Source organism: Falco biarmicus, chromosome W (genome assembly GCF_023638135.1).
Source record: "Falco biarmicus isolate bFalBia1 chromosome W, bFalBia1.pri, whole genome shotgun sequence".
In the NCBI taxonomy this organism is placed as follows: domain Eukaryota; kingdom Metazoa; phylum Chordata; class Aves; order Falconiformes; family Falconidae; genus Falco; species Falco biarmicus.
In genome coordinates this window covers 19724392-19742242 of record NC_079310.1, presented here as the reverse complement: position 1 = coordinate 19742242, position 17851 = coordinate 19724392, and the positions used below count along the sequence as shown (strand labels likewise).

General features: G+C 40.2%; 1 protein-coding gene across 1 annotated transcript in view; it reads right to left on the bottom strand.

Annotated features, from left to right (window-relative positions):
• LOC130141987 (small conductance calcium-activated potassium channel protein 2-like) overlaps positions 1 to 17851 on the bottom strand; it is a 51363-nt gene that overhangs the window by 12701 nt on the left and 20811 nt on the right. Inside the window, exons 2-4 of the mRNA XM_056323388.1 lie at positions 15517 to 15627; positions 13866 to 13993; positions 3447 to 3516 (exon numbers count right to left, since the gene is read on the bottom strand). Coding sequence (XP_056179363.1) covers positions 3447 to 3516; positions 13866 to 13993; positions 15517 to 15627 — 309 coding nt within the window. The remainder of the gene's footprint in view (positions 1 to 3446; positions 3517 to 13865; positions 13994 to 15516; positions 15628 to 17851) is intronic.

Below are 17851 nucleotides of genomic sequence, written 5' to 3'. Positions count from 1 at the left end.
AGAGAAGGACTTGTGGGTGATGTGTTGGTTGGAGGCTGTCTTGGGCATAGCGATCACAAAATGACAGAGTTTTCGATTCTTGGAGAAGTAAGGAGGGGGGTCAGATGAACTTCCACCTTGGACTTCCGGAGGGCCAACTTTAGCCTGTTTAGAGGTCTGGTTGACAGAGTCCCTTGGGTCAAAGTCCTGAAGGACAAAGGAGTCCAGGAAGGCCCAGCATTCTTCAAGAAGGAAATCTTAAAGGTGCAGGAGCAGGCTGTGCCCATGTGCCAAAAGACGAGCTGGCAGGGAAGTAGACTGGCCTGGCTGAATAGAGAACTTTGGCTGGAACTCAGGAAAAAAAAAGAGAGTCTATGACCATTGGAAGAATGGGCAGGCAACGCAGGAGGACTACAAACATGTTGTGAGGTTATGCAGGGGAAAAAATTAGAAGGGTCAAAGTCCAACTAGAACTTCAACTGGCTACTAATGTAAAAGACATTTTAAAATGTTTAGAAATACAGTAGGAACAAAAGGAGGGCTAAGGAGAATCTCCATCCTTCATTGGATGCAGGGGCGAAACATAGTGACAAAGGATGAGGAAAAGGCTGAGGTACTTAATGCTTTCTTTGCCTCAGTCTTTAATACTAAGACCAGTTCTTCTTGGGGCACCCAGCCTCCTGAGCTGGAAAACAGAGATGAGGAGTAGAATGAAGACCCCATAACCAAAAGGGAAATGGTTAGCGACTTGCTACACCACTTCTTAGGCACAGGCAAGTCTGTTATGGGGCCAGATGGGATCCACCTGAGGGTACTGAGGGAGCTGGCAGAATTACTCACCAAGCCAATTTCAATCATTTATTAGCAGTCCTGGCTAACCGGGGAGGTCAAGAAGACTGAAGGTTACCCAGTGTGATGCCCATCTACAAGAAGGGCTGGAAGGAGGATTTGGGAAACTACAGGCTTATCACCTTGGTGCTGGGGAAAGTTATGAAACAGATCATCTTGAACGGCATCATGTGGCATGTGCAGGACAACCAGGGGATCAGGCCCAGCCAGCATGGGTTTATGAAAGGCCTGTTCTGCTTGACGACTTGATCTCCTTCTATGACAAGGTGACTTGCCTAGTGGATGAGGGAAAGGCTGTGGATGTTTTCTACCTAGACTTTAGTAAAGCCTTTGACACATTTTCCCACAGCATTCTTCTGGAGAAATTGGCTGCTCGTGGCTTGGAGGGGTGTACTCTTCACTGGGTAAAAAGCTGTCTGGATGGCCAGGCCCAAAGAGTGGTGGTGAATGGAGTTACGTCCAGCTGGTGGCTGGTCACAAGTGGTGTTCCACAGGGCTCAGTATTGGGGACAGTCCTTTTAAATATCTTTATCATTGATCTGGATGAGGGGATCAAGTGCACCCTCAGTAAGTTTGCAGATGACACCAAGTTGGGGGGGAGTGTTGATCTGCTTGAGGGTAGGGATCTGGACAGGCTGAATCGATGGGCTGAGGCCAATTGTATGAGGTTCAACAAGGAGAAGTGCCAGGTCCTGCACTTGGGTTACAACAACCCCATGCAACACTGCAGGCTTGGGAAAGAGTGGTTGAAAGCTGCCTGGAAGAAAAGAACCTGGGGGTGCTGGTTGACAGCTGGATAAATATGATCCAGCAGTGCACCCAGGTGGCCAATAGCATCCTGGCTTGTATCTGAAACAGTGTGGCCAGCAGGACTAGGGAAGTGATTGTCTGTCCCCCTGTATTCAGCACTGCTGAGGCTGCACCTTGAATACTGGGTTCAGTTTTGGGCCCCTCACTACAAGACAGACATTGAGGTGCTGGAGCGTATCCAGAGAAGGGCAATGAAACTGGTGAAGGGTCTAGAGAACAAGTCTTATGAGGAGTGGCTGAGGGAACTGGGGTTGTTTAGTCTGGAAAGGAGGACACTCAGGAGGGACCTTATCACTCTCTAGAACTACCTGAAAGGAGGTTGTAGGCAGGTGGGGGTAGGTCTTTTCTCCCAGATAACAAGCAATCAGACAAGCAGAAACAGTGTCAAGTAGCACCAGGGGAGGTTTAGATTGGATATTAGGAAAAATGTCTTCACTGAAAGGGTGGTCAAGCATTGGAACAGGCTGCCCAGGGAGGTGGTGGAATCACCATCCCTGGAGGTGTTTAAAAAACTTGTAGATGCAGTGGTTAGGGACATGGTTTAGTGGTGGACTTGGTAGTCCTGGGTTAATGGTTGGTCTTGATGCTCTCAGAGGTCTTTTCCAACCTAAATGGTTCTATGATTCTAATGTATATGAATACCTGAAGGGAGGGTGCAAAGAGGATGGAGTCAGGCGTTTTTCAGTTTTGCCCAGTAACAGGACAAGAGGCAATGGGCACAAACAGAAACACAGGAGGTGCCATCTGAACATCAGGAAACAGTTTTTTACTGTGAGGGTGACCGAGCACTGGAACAGGTTGCCCAGGGAAGTTGTAAAGTCTCCCTCCTTGGAGATATTAAAAAATCATCTGTACATGGTCCTGGACAACTGGCTCTATGTGGCCCTGCTTGAGCTGGGAGGTTGGACAAGATGACCACCAAAGGTCTCTTCCAACCTCAGCCATTCTGTGATCCTGTTCATCCAGAGAGGAGAGCAGCAGAAGGCCATTGGTGCTCTTTGTGTTCATGTGAGTGCTATGTGTGTGTTTGTCTGTGATCTGTGTTGCCAGCCATGTATATATGTTATTTATATGTCATCTGTGTGTGTGTGTGACTACCGGGAATATATCTTCAGCTTTGCTAATGGTTGGACCTAGGGGGCATGGAGCTGCAGTAGCCTCACCTCTGTCAGACTGCTGGACCTGGCTTGATATTTCTCCACTAACAGTTTGCAATTGAATAGTCTCTTTTAGTTGATCTCAAATGGCTTTAAAAAGAATAACAAATCCTTATAATATATCAGCAAAGTGTGAAGTTATTATTCATTACAAAAATTTGTAACAAATACAGATCTAAAGTTATTTGTCTAAAGTCACTGCTTCATAAGAGAACAGGAATGGAAAACCAAAACCCCGAAGTTCAGCCTATGTGAGGGCCTGTGAACTACAGTCCCTCACAGCATAGTCTGTCTCCATACAAGAAGCCTTTTTATTATACAAGACTACACAAACATTGCCTAGTCAAAGTTCATCCTAAGAATTTGCAATGATCACTGGAGTCTGTTTCAGCAGCTCTCAGGATCAGCCCTTTAGTTATGAAATCTTTTCCAAATGTTCAAAAAATTAAAGGTACATTCAGACCTTGGTCAGAGCCATAAACAAGATGTTTCACTTAATAAATGTTAACCCCCAAAAAGATGTTTTCATTTTCTAGAATTAACAAATTTGTTAATGATATTTGCATATATAGTTCATAACTTTTTCACTTATGACCTCTTCATTTGGAAAGGATGAATGTTGACACAAAACAACAATAATTGCCTACTAACCTTTGCCAGGTCCACCAAAGTGTTGGCTTGATCATTCAGTTTCCTTTGTTCCATTTTTACACTTCTTAATCTAAAAAGTGGAATTTTAAGTCAGATTTTTGTGTGTGCATGTGTGTACCTGTGCGGTCATCTTAAAACTTCTAAAAAAGCATGCATAAAACTTACAAGAACAGATAACTGCATGGACAATGCCTCAAGAGCTTTGTATAAAGTCAGAATTGGTCATGTGTCTGTCTGGTACAATAAGAAGCATGCCTCTTCAACATTGCAAAAGAAAAAGAGCAAGGAAATATCATGTCCTTAAGAGTACTGTTTGCCATGGGTAAAATTGCAGGAGATAACAGGGAGATAAAAATTTATCCAGACTATATGAAAGAAAGCCAAAACATTTCTCAAAAGCCTTAGTATCATTACAAGTAGATATAGGAAGAAACAGAACAAATGCTTTTTTGTCATTAATGTTGTAGCAATCAAGAATCTTCCCATGCCTACATGACTAGATACAGGTATTAGCCCTGTTCTGTCAGAAATGGATTGGATTAGCAGGTGTTTTAACTTGATGGAATTACAGTGATAAGTGAGTTTCTTATTACTTTAAACAGAACTTCCATCTGACCAGCAGCTAAATAACCAACATACTTGCCAATACATTTAATTTTCTTACTGCTCTGAATATTTGTGAATTTAGGCATACCTTTCCCAATGCACTTTTTAAACTAGACTGCTGTAAAAATTATGAAAGAATCAAGGGTATATTTTCTCTTTAATGCTTAGCTAACTGCATTATTATTAAGTAGTGATGCACATACTCTGAAAGATATGTAATTGAACTTTCCTATGTGTTCCCTGAATCAAACTCCATGTTTTTCAGATTAACTACTAAAGGAGTGGTTTTTAGATGTGATTTTAAAAAATAAGCAATTTATCTCTTAAGTATAAGTGGTTTTTAAAAATGCTTCCTAAGGTAGAATTATTTGGACTTTCAATGATTTTTCTGGTGGATATTCTAAGTAAGAAATAGCATTTTTCAAAACCAACAAATCAAATCATAAAAACATGTCATAGATGCCATGCAGTCTACTAGTAGCTCAACAGGCAATCAAGCCATCCGTTTGGTTAACTCTCAAATGAAAATAAGGTTGGTAGCATTTTGTGGCACATAGGTTGCTAACACATACTCTGCCTAGTTCTCATTTATCATCTTAGCTATATATATAACTTATAAAGAAAACATGACTGCACAAAAGCATATAAAATTGTTCTTGTAAAGCAAAAACTAAAACTCTTGCAATGGCACAAAAGAACTCCATGCCACTGCCAGCCTATATAGTACATTCACAGTAGTTGCAAAGGAGATATTCTTTTTCAGTTCAAGGCTTTGTATGCGTCAAAGTGCTCCAATCAAACCCTAATGTGAAAAATTGTTTTGCCTTCTCTAAATTTTTTGTCCTGGTTTCAGCTGGGATAGAGTTAATTTTCTTCTTAGTAGCTGGTGCAGTGATGTGTTTTGGATTTAGTATGAGAATGTTGATAACACACTGATGTTTTTAGTTGCTAAGTAATGTTTATACTAAGTCAAGGACTTTTCAGTTTCTTGGGCCCTACAAGCAAGAAGGCTGAAGGGGCACAAGAAACTGGGAGGGGACGCAGACAGGACAACAAAGCTAGGGCAATAAAGCCGGTCTGGAGCATGAGTCATATGAGGAGTGGCTGAAGGAATGGGGGTTATTTAGTTTGGAGAAAAGAAGTCTCATTAAGAACTTTGTTTCTCTCTACAAGTACCTGAAAGGAGGCTGTAAGGCAGATGGGGGTAGGTCTCTTCTCCCAGATAACAAGCAATCAGTCAAGTGGAAACAGTGTCAAGTAGCACCAGGGGAGGTTTAGATTGGATATTAGGCAAAATGTCTTCACTGAAAGGGTGGTCAAGCATTGGAACAGGCTGCCCAGGGAGGTGGTGGAATCACCATCCCTGGAGGTGTTTAAAAAACTTGTAGATGCAGTGGTTAGGGACATGGTTTAGTGGTGGACTTGTCAGTGTTAGGTTAACTGTTGGACTTGATCTTAAAGGTCTTTTCCAATCTAAATGATTCTACGATTCGATGACAGCTGACCTGAACTAACCAAAGGGATATTCCATATCATAGAATATCATGCTCAGTATATAAACTGGGGGGAGTTGGCCAGGGCCTGCTGATCACTTCTTGGGGACTGGCTGGGCATTGGTCAGCAGGTGGTGAGCAATTGTACTGTGCATCACTTGGGTTTTTTTCCCCTTCCCTTTGGATTTTATCCCTCTCCCCTTCCCTATTATTATTGTTGTTGTTATTATTGTTGTTGTTGTTGTTGTTATTATTATTATTATTATTATTATTATATTGTTCTTATCTGAACCCTTGAGTTTTACCTTTTTCCTGATTCTCCTCCCCATCCCTCGGGGGGGGGGGGGGGTGGCGGCGGGAGTGTGCGGGCAGCTGTGTGGTACTTAGTTGCTGGCTGGGGTTTAAACCACGACAGTCCTTTTTGTTGCCCAGTGTGGGGCCTGAAGGGTTGAGATAAAGACAGCTCTCACTAGAGTGTGTTAGAACAAAATTGATATAAATATTCATTATATTGGTTTAATAATCGCTGGCCACAATGTTGTTTTCTTTGCTGTCAAAGTTGCTGCCCATGATGTCAGGGTTGCGTTACGTACTTTACTTGCAGTATGTGTTCCCTGTGGTGCTGTTTATGGTCCGTGGGGCCAGGGTTAAAGTTATCATTGTGTTGTACTTTATAGTGCTTGCTTATGATATGACAGACTCGCTGGTTGTAAAACTAATCTGGTCTGTGTACTCAGCATTGCCATTGCCCCTGTTCTTCGAACGCCCTCTGGCAGGGATTACAGATAATTGTGCTTCTGGTTTTTCCTTTTTGGAGAGTCAGTCATGCAGTCTATCTCATTACACCTTCTCCTTCTCCTCTAGGCCAATTACAGAAGCATTTAAGGCTTTTGAAAAATTTTGAGTATCCTTGGGATGCTGAGACCAGCATATTAGTGGCCCTGGTTCTATTGCTGGGAATGCTGAATGTGGTTCAAACCTTGTTGAGGATTAAGCGACTAGCTGCAGCTATTCCAATGGCCATGACAAACACTGCAGCTACTCAAACCCCAGCAATAGGCATTGCGGCTATTCCAACCACTGTGACAAGCACTGTAGCTACTCAAACCCCAATGACAGGTACTGCAGCTACTCCAACCACTGCAACAAGCATCGTGGCTACTCAAACCATTGCAACAGGCACTGCCGCTACTCAGACTTTGGTGATAAGTACTGCGGGTACCCAAACTCCAGTGACAAGCGCTGTAGCTATTCAAATCTTGGTGACTGTGGCTACTCAAAATCTGACAAGTGGCACTACAACTACTCCAACCCCTGTGATGAGTGATGCAGAGGACTAACCCATGCCAGTATCAGTCACTCCTATACAGAAGAAGAAACGGACACGGAAAACAGCTCGTTTAGTAAAGAAGGTTGAAGCAGGGCCATAACAGGAACAGGAGGAAGAGGCTGAGTAAGAGGTAATGACTTGATCCCTATTCCTGAATGAGCTGTGGGATATGCAAAAAGATTTTAGCCGTCATCCTGGTGAGTACATTATCACCTGGTTGCTTTGATGTTGGGATAATGGGGGTGATAGCTTGGAATTAGAGGGTAGGGAAGCCAAGCAGCTGTGATTGATTTCTAGAGAAGGGGACATTGACAAGGCAATTGGAAGAGATGCAACATATAGATGGGTTCGTGATCGAGGGGTGGACTTGACCATGGAAACTATTGCACAGGTCATCCATTAATGTGAAACATGCACTGCAATTAAGCAAGCCAAATGGTTAAAGCCTCTGTGGTATGGAGGACAATGGCTGAAATATAAATATGGTGAGGCTTGGCAGATTGACTGTATCACACTCCCACAGACTTGCCAAGGCAAGTGCCATGTGCTTACAATGGTGGAAGCAACCACTGGATGGCTGGAAACATATCCTGTGCCACTGCCTGGTACACTCTCCTGGGCCTTGAAAAACAAGTTTTATGGTGATGTGGCACTGCAGAAAAAATTGAATCAGACAACAGGACTCATTTCTGAAACAATTTCATAGACACTTGGGCCAAAGACCATGGCATTGAGTGGGTATATCACATCCCCTGTCATGCACCAGCCTCTAGGAAAATCGAATGATACAATGGACTGTTAAAGACTACACTGAAAGCAATGGGTGGTGGGACCTTCAAATACTGGGATACACACTTAGCAAAAGCCATCTGGTTAGTCAACACTAGAGGATCTGACATCTGAGCTGGTCCTACCCAATCAAAGCTTTTATGTATTGTAGAAGGGGATAAAGTTCCTGTAATGCACATAAAAAATATGTTAGGGAAAATGGTCTGCGTCATTCCTGCCTCAGGCAAAGGCAAACCCATCCATGGGATTGCTTTTGCTGAAGGGCCTGGGTGCACTTGGTGGGTAATGAGGGAGGATGGGGAAGTTCAAATCCCTCAAGGGAATTTGATTCTGGGCAAAAATAGCCAATTAATTAAATTGTGTGATGTTAATTGCTATACAACACTGTATATTATCACTTCTGTATGCCCTTCATTGCACTGGGCACCTTGCAGCACCAGTCTGCCATTCTGGATTTGGAGTTCTGAACCTGACTTCCGATCACCACATTAATGAAGAATGAACTTTAATGAAACTGAATCAGTGCGGCAGTGATAGAATCAGAACTGGCTTCAACATGGACCAATCCAACACCTCGCACCATCTTTCCTGACTTGAAAGACTTATGATGGATGGAGCCCGACATCATGGACTAAATGAACTCAATGGATTTTTAGAGGGATGGTCCATAGACTAAGGGAATGATATCTGTGTGTTTATAGTAAAAGACAAGAAAGGTGACTGTGTATTGGAAAATGTGGCCTGATGTGAATGGTATGGAATAAGGGGTGAATACTGTCCTGGGTTCAGCTGGGATAGAGTTAATTTTCTTCTCTAGTAGCTGGTGCAGTGCTGTGGTTTTTATTTGGTGTGAGAACAACATTGATAACACACTGATGTTTTTAGGTGTTGCTAGGTAATGTTTATACTAAGTCAAGGACTTTTCAGTTTCTTGGGCCCTGCCAGCAAGAATGCTGGAGGGGCACAAGAAATTGGGAGGGGACACAGCTAGGATAGCTGGCCTGAACTAGCCAAAGGGATATTCCATATCATAGAATATCATGCTCAGTATGTAAACTGGGGGGAGTTGGCTGGGGCCTGTCAATTGTTGTTTGGGACTGGCTGGGCATCGTTCAGCGGGTGGTGAGCAATTGTATTGTGCATTTTTTGGGTGTTTTTCCCTTCCCTTTGGATTTTATTCCTCTCCCCTTCCCTATTATTATTATTATTATTGTTGTTGTTGTCGTTGTTATTGTAGTTATTAGTAGTAGTAGAAGTATTGATATAATTTTATTTTATTTGAATTATTAAATTTTTCTTATCTCAACCCTTGAGTTTTACCTTTTTCCTGATTCTCCTCTCCATCGCATCCGGGTGGGGCGGGGAGTGAGTGAGCAGCTGCATGGCACTTGGTTGCTAGCTGGGGTTTAAACCATGACAGTTTTGAATATGGGGGATGAAATTCTGACCCTATTTAAATTAATGACAAAACTTCCAATGCCTTTAGTTGGATTGTTACAGATTTGCTAATAAGTTAAGATTGATTGACTTTATTGGATTGATTATTTGATTTTATAAAATCATTTTATAAAATAGAAATATAGAAGGATAAGAAATATATTTTAATGAAACTTATAGTTATATAGTAAAAGCTGCTATGAGATCCTCTGTACATCCCGTACCAAGGCCAGAAGAATGGGCTAGAATCATTGTTAAAACTTAGGTAATAAATTTAGGGTTTGAAAGGTTTCTTTGTATTTGACTAGTCTTCTGTATGTAGAAAGTGTATTGAAATGTCAGAATATAAGATTAATGGAAACTGGGGAGAGTCGACTGGAACAGCTTGTGGTTACCTGCCAAGAAACCCTGAACTTTAGTAAAAGGCAATTCTGGCAGGGGGAGATCGCGACCACCGACTCATATACCACCTACCCAAATTGTACCCCAGACCCATTTCTAGACCTTTCTAAGCTCTACTGCGCAGAATCGGATATAGGAGGAGAATATGTTAATGATTTACGGGAAATATCATGGTTATGCATGAATACTTAATGAATATGTATGAATAAGTTCTATATATGGTGTCTGATTTTGAAACTTGGTGTGCGTTGATCGTGAGAAGACTCACTCGCACCCGGCCGTTAATAAAGAAGTGTCTGCTTATCTACATCACGTTGGTGTCAATAAGTTCTTCATTCCGAGATTTCGGTAACAGGATCAGGATTATTCCCTTAAACTCCTGGAAGCCAACCAATCTGTTCATCTCAAATATCTTGATGTTTTCAAAACTGGTATAAATTATTTTAACCTGGATGCAGAATTGCTGGGAAAGAGTCCTGTTCAGGGATATTTATTTTTCCAAACTAAACTGGGGGAAATGGATACAAATTACCACTTAAATTCTGAGCAGATGAAGACTGTTAAGTTCAACAATGTATCAATTTGGGGTTTTTTTTACAATTTTTTTAAATAAAAGCCTTTGGGGAGATACTCCAAAATCAGAAGTTTGTGTCAGATATTTAGTTACCATACATTTGCCTTTCACATCTAGGCTAACCTCCATGAAAAAGAATGCTGTGAAGTAATTTTCTTAATATGTGGGAATAACTCTGTTAAGGTAGAAATGAATTGTTCATATAAAATTGAAATTCCAGCAGCTTGTTACTGGAATGTCATACATTCTTCTTCCCCTGGAGGCTTACTTCAGAGCACAATGTAAATGCAGTTTATAGAAATAATGCTTTCAGAGGCTGCAAGCGGCAGGTATTCTAAAGCAAATATTATGGAGGAGCCTCCAAAGTAATGAGTTTTATCATTTCTGTCCCAGAACAAAATATTTACTCAGATATAAGCATGTAATGATTTGACTAGAGAATGATAATCCTAGTGTTTTGGTGAGTACTCTCTCAAACAATTTGTAGAATATGTAGAATTTTTCTGCTTTTCTTAATATTTTTTCTGAAACATCTATTTTCCAGTTAGTATGCCAAATTTTAAAATTTTGAGCAATCCATTTTTATTGTAGAAATAAAAAAAAGTACCAGCTGACATCAATGTGATAATACCTAATGGTAACCAATCCAAAACCTGGCACAGACTGGAAAACATATATCTCTAGGTAATGGTAAATTTTTAGCTGCAGCAGCCAGATTAAAATAAAAATGGCAGACTTTTGTTCTTAAATACATTACAAAGAAATATGAAACATTTGATTTTATGAACTTCACTTATCATGGCACAAGATCATGATTCTGGATTGTGTTTCCATGGCAGCAATCAGACCATTGAAGTTAACAACGACTATTTTTTGCATGCAGACAGAGGTAAATTTGGCAAATTTAGGAAGGAACAGCTCATACAACTTACTTCCGAGCTCTATTTTCATTTTGTTGAAAGAAAAAGACAAAACAGAAGAAGACAAACTGTAAAATATACTAAAACAACTGAATGAGCACAGTGGGCTCTGTTCAGCAGGTGAAAAGTTCTATGGAGTTGCTATTGCTTCCAGTCAGTAGCGACCACATTTAGAATCTAATTCTCTCATGTTCATGATGAGGGAAATCATGGTACCTTCAAACCTTCCCATTAATTTTCCCCTTCAGATTTTCTTCTTTATACAATATATAAAATGTCTTCTAATATTATTGTTTAGAGTACTGATTTCACCTTCGTCTTATTAAATATGCATGAAGAAGAAAGAAAAGACTGAGACCAGCTGAAGGTAGCAGTCACAGACTATTTTTTAGACCTTTTAGGGATGTGATTGTGTCTTTGAGACATTACTCTGATTTCTTGTATAAAATTGGCCTTGAAACTTCACACCTTTTATTCCTGTCTCCAGCCCAATGACTGGGAAGGTGAGGGAGGGGAACCAACAAAAAAACTTAAGAATTCAGAAAGATGGAAGAGAGCCATTTGCTACTATGAAGTCCCTTGTTCCCTTGAGAAAAGTTCAAAGATACAAGGGGAGAGAAAACAAATTGTACACAATACTCTTCTGAAGCTGGAAGAAAGAAGACTGTTAGAGCAATGTTTCTATCCATGGCCCATTCCTCAGCATACTGAGAAAATTATCCAATTTTCTTGATTAAATACAACAAGTTTTGGAATGGGAAGCAAAGTGCTAAAGGACAGAGGGAAATGTATTATTAACATAGATGTTTAAAGTTTGGCTGGTACAGCTAGGAAAATATGACTGGTGCCACCTTCTCCACCCCCACCCCCCCCACCCCCACCCCCCAATTAATAAATATTTAAGGTAGATGCAGACTATCACTTTACATCTTGTGAAGCTCTTTGGGGGTGAATATCTAAAGCTGCAGATCAAACCTCCTATACTTTTTAATTTAGATCCCTCTTTTCATGCACAAGTGTATGTACATGCACACACACACACACATAAAATAAATAGCAAGGTTAAAATGCTATGGAGTAACCTTTGCAATCAGGGATTCAAGTCCAGCAAAGGACATACAGAACATGCCATCTTCTACCCCACAACCCCTACCACTCTTCTCACCCTCCCAATCCTTTAAGCTAAGCAGGATGACAGAACTGATAAAAAAACCTTTTTATCTACCCAAAAATACCTCAGCTTTTGTGGACTCTACTGTATCAAGTTTTTCTAAAAGAGCACAATAACATTTAACCCTGAAAGTTTGCTAAATATGATAAAGAAATTAAGGTTTGTAGAATGTTTCATGTCTTCAAAGCTTAGCTACTGAGTCCTTACAACATTGCTATGAGACAGAGAACCAATGATATCTTCAATTTACTAACAGGAAATTTGATAACCTAGCCTTCCCTTCCTCTCTTTTATGCAAGATGACACATAGGAATCATTTTCAGGAATGTAGGTGGGTCAGCTGGATGCTGCCCCCAGCTCTCCTCACAGCCTGGGTCACACACATATCCATACTTCAAAATTATCAAAACACCAGTTCAAAATGAACCTTAATCAGTCTACATCTCCCCAGTATGTCACGGAAAACCCATTTCACAGGTCATAGAAAAGGTTGCCATAGGCTGGATAGGCATCTCATATAGAACAGACAAATATCAGCGTGGATCCTGGATATTCCTTATGACGAGTCTGTGGCTGCTAGAGACAAAAGTATTTTTATTTCTCCCAGTGTAGTCCAAGGAAGACTAACTGAATCACTGTACAATTTTATCTGGTTGTGACTTAGAAAACTCCTACAAACACTCTCAACAATTCTGCATTACCCTGTGCTGCACATAACCAGAGTATTTTCTTTTCTAAATAGATACTACAGTAAAACCTTATCTTTGTCTTACTCTGAAAGAAAAAGAAAACTCAAACTCAAGAGCACAATTCTAGGAAGGGAGGAGGTGCATGTGTGAGGGAAGGAGAGTGTGTGCAAGAGAGGAAGAGCATGCAAAGAGGAGGAAGAGCATGTGCAAGAGAAAGAAAAGAAGAGAGGGAAAATGTGTGTGTGTGTGAGAGAGAGAGAGAGAGAGAGCACAAGAGAGCAAGAAAGCAAAAGAGAAAAGACAGAGACAGCGAGACCAATAAAGAATGAGTGATGATGAGGGAAGGGGGAGAGAAGTGGGCAAGAGAGGAAGAAAAAGAGACAGAAAAGAGGGGAGAAGGAGGAACAAAGAGGAAGAGGGAGAGAGAGAACAAGAAATTGAGAGAAGCCAAGAAACAGAACACGAGACAATGTGAAGGAGAGAGCTGTGGGAGGGAAGAGCACGGGGTTTTGTCAGAAAGAAACATAGAGCCAGGGGGAGGGGGAGAGAGAGAGAGAGGGAATTAAACAGAGATAATTAAATGGAGAAAGGGGGGGAGAGAGAGCAAGATGGGGAAGGGGGAGAGAGAATGAAGGGGGGCACATGAGAGATGGAGACAGATAAAAAGGGAGAGAGGGGAAGAAAGAGAGAAAGAAAAAGGAGCAAAAATACAGAACAATAAAGAATGAGAGAGAATGAGAAAGAGAAAAAAAGAGATATTTAGACAGAAAAAACAGAGATGGATAGAGGGGGGGAGAGAGCAAGAGAGAACAAGAAAATAAAAAAGAGAATGAGAATGAGTGAAAGAGCAAAAGGGGAAATGAGAGAGAAATAGGAAGAGATACAGCAAGGGAATGAGAGAGAACAAGAGGCAGAATGAGAACAAGAAAGAGAGAATAAGAAAAGATAACGAGAGGGGAGGAGAGAGAGAGTGATTGGACAGGGAGAATGAAGTAAAATTGTACTTACTGATGAATAGCTTGCAAGAATTTTCGTTGATGCTTCCTTACTTTCGCATGGTCTATCTTTTTAACCAGCTTTGTACTTTTATAAATTAACCATGTTTCCCTGAGTACATTGGCTGCTGCATTTTTCACCTGTTTTGTAAAAGAAAAACACCAGGCTGACAAAAATAGTAATATGTTCTTTTTTATCTTTTCTAATTTAACGTCTTTCTAAAGCACTTAAGACTGCCTAACTGTGGTAAGTGGGTACATGAAGAAGCTGCAGCAGTGAGGTCAGAAAGCTGTTATCAGACCAAAGGGATTGCTGAGCAATTTCCATGTTGTTTATAAAAGTGATATTGGGACAAGCTCTCTTTGCATCTGGAAATTACTTCTCCCTTTTGAAAAGAGTTAGGACCACTTGTTGTTTATGACAATATAAATTACAGTGAAGGATTATTAATTTCTTATCTGTATGGCAATTATCTAGATGCATTTTATAGGACCGTAACATTTCTCTTTCCTGTTGTATCATTATTACCTTTGTTTCTCTTAGCTATTTAACAGTTTTATAAATTTTCAGAGCTCTTAGGTTTTTTGTTTGTTTTGGTTTTTATATTTTTCCTTATTCTGGTTTCTTTCTTATCATTCTTAGAGGAGATGAAAAACCAACTTGTCAATAAATGTACCCAGTATTCTATTTTATGAGTGCTTTGATTTTTTTTAAAATGAGGCTTTCTATAAAATGTTTAACATAAGAATACCTAAAGTTCCTTCCTAGGCCCTCCAATATTCCCAAGAATACTTGAAAGCAATAGACAAGGAATTTCAATGCAATGTTGATTAATGACAGAATTACTAGGCTACTTGCACAGGCAAACAGTTCTTGTTATTGATCTGTATTTTCTCTCCCATCTGGCTATCATGCCAGTCACTGCAGTGTCAGAGGTAACCCAATATATAGGTAAAGACATTTTAGGAATGCTATGCAGTGGCTCTTCCCAGCAGGAGCTCCCAGCCTTGAAACCATAAAAGCAGTGGAGAACTTTGGTCCTGACTTCAGTGGAAGCAGAATCAGTTTTTAGAGACTTCTTTAAGATCTCTAGTCCTTGCATTTCCACAAGATGTGGCTATCTTCAGGCTGTGAGGAAACTTCTCTACTGTGTGTGTAATGGATTTGTGATCTGAAATACATCTCAATATTTGGTTGCTTGTTTTGTTTGCTTTTCATTTCTGTTGAGTTTCATGAGTCTGAAATACCAAAACACCATTTGGATACACTATTGAACTGATATTTAGATTTATATGAAGGAAGGATAGCTGAATAGAATAAACCTTAAAATTATATATATTCTTCTCATATGCTGCATGAAAATTTGTCAGTTTAACATATTAGTCTAGTTTCACAGCTTTTAACTGTTGGTTACATCAATTATCTTCCAGCTGCAAGGGCTCTCTAAAGAATATTCAAATCCTCAAAATCTTCTCAGAACCTGCTGTTACCCTCAACTTCGAAGAGAAGCTCTGGGCATTCAGTTCCTCCACATAGTGCCTTGCAAAAACACACCCATGAAAAAGTTCAATAAGAGAATGAAGTATGACACCATTTAAAACAAATGCAGAAATAAATTTAACATACGTTTTCTTTTCAGTTGTGAATATAAAGTGTGACTTACTCTTTTAGTTAGCTGGGTGTCCATCATGAAATTATGCACATGTTTTTCAGCTTTGGTAAGTTCTAACTTCCTTGCAACCACAGCTACCACTAGTGCAGTGCACCCAGCACCCTGAAAACAATAAAACAAACCCCCAAGATGTTACTATTGCATTTTGTAGGGTTTTTAATAGAAGTTTCTCTTTTGCTGTAGAACTATGGCAGGCATCAGGTGATTGTTCCCTGATAAACATGCTACAGCTATTTCAATTCAGAATAAAATAAGTCAGCAATTGCAGGCTAGTAAACTGCCAAGGCATCAAAATAATTGGTGAGCTGCATTATTTAAAAGTTCAGCTTTTTTTCCTTTGGGGGTTGAAAATCCAAACACATTCCATTTCTAGTGCATAAACAAAGGGGGTGATCAGAACAATTTTAAAACCCAGAATATTAGTAAATAAATACAGAATACCCTGTTCTTAACAATTGTCTAGAGTGTACAGAAATTGCTAAAGAAGAAATAAGAGTACATTAGTGTTTATCACCGAAAAAAGAAAGAATTCTTAGAATGTTCTTTAAGGTCTAAAGATAAAGTTATCATAAATTTAGTATTTAATCACTTTAGTATATGTACAGTACACCAATGGATGGTTGTAGTACAGTTATTGGTTATTATCTATGAAGATAAGACTGCCAATCCCCTGAGAACAGAATGGGGAAGAGAGAGGTATGCTCTACATAATACTGAGTATGGTACATATATTGAATGTATTCCCTGAGCTAATATAGTATATGGGGTAAATAAATTAATGTAAAATTATGCATAGAATGTTGGGGGGTGGGGAATGTGCTTTATGGGTTCCTGTGGTTGAGACAACAGTTTTTCAGGCCATAGACCTTGAAGAAAAGCCAAGCAGGAACTACTATGACTTATTTTGTGCTTTTTTTAGCATTGTGTTTTGTTTTAGGAGGCCTGGCAGTAGCGTCTAATCTGTCTCTGTATTATGGAGTGGTGGGTTTGGTACCAGCGTCTGTTATGGAGTGTGAATGGTTGTTGAGTTTAGGGATTTCTTTTGTATCTTTCATGTTGTTTACGGTTTATTTAGGTGGGATGTTAGTGGTCTTTGTTTATTCTGTGTCTCTGGAAGTTTAGCCTTATCTTGAGGCTTGAGGGGATTGACATGTTATGGGATATGGTGTAGGGTTTGTCTTGGTGCTTTTTGTAGGGATGGCTGTTGGGTGTTTTCAAAGTTTGGGGTGGTTACTGTAGATAGCAGGGGAATGTTTTCTGTTCAGTTGGATTTTAGTAGAGTTCCATTTTTAATTTTTATGGGGCAGGAATATTTTTGATGGCAGGATGGGGGTTGTTACTTTTCTGTGTAAGAACTTATATGTGTGTTGTGTCGTGGAGCAATTCGGGCAGTTGTTTTCTGAGGTTTACAATGACCTTTTCCTATAGTATTTCTGTTTCTCATTAAAAACAGCACACATACACAGCACCATTTCTTCAAAACTTAGATGGAGAAAGTTGCAAGTTTCTGGTTTATGCTATGTATGTATGTGTGTATACTCATGTACATGCACAGACATGCATGTTCATAACAGGCCAAAGCAAGCAGGTGCTAGTTCCTTTGAAATGACAGCATCACATATTTAATTTTTTTTAAGGAAAAGGAGAAGAAGCTAAAATTAATCAGGTAACCAGAAACAGCATATATTGCACACAGCTCCAGCTATCATTTAGTATGACACCATTACTAAAATTCTGCTGCTTTAGTATTTTTTTTAAACCAAGTGTATTGGGTCTGGATGAGCCCCATAGCAGCCCTCATAGTGCTGTGCTTGTATTGGTAGCTAGAAAAGTGGTGATAACACATCAGTGCTTTGGCTACTGCTGAGCAGTGCTCACACAGCATCAAGGCTGTCTCTCCAACATTCCCCCGCCCTCTCACTAGTAAGCTTGGGTGTGGGCAAGAGGTCAGGAGGGGACATAAACAGAACAGCTGACCCAAACTGACCAACGGGATATACCATACCATATGATGCCTGCTCAGATATAAAAGCTAAGAGAAAGGAGGAGGAAGGGGGGACATTCATTATTTATGATATTTGTCTTCCAGAGCAACTGCTATGTGTACTGATGTCCTGCTTCCTGGGGAGTGGCTGAACATTGCCTGCTGATGAGAAGTAGGGAATAATATCTTTTGTTTTTCTTTGCTTCCGTGTGCACAATTTTTGCTATTGCTTCATTAAACTGCTTTTATCTTGACTGACAAGTTTTTTTCCATCTTATTTTCCCCCCTACCTGTTCTGCTGAGGAGTGATAGAGTGGCTTGGTGGGCACCTGGCATCCAGCC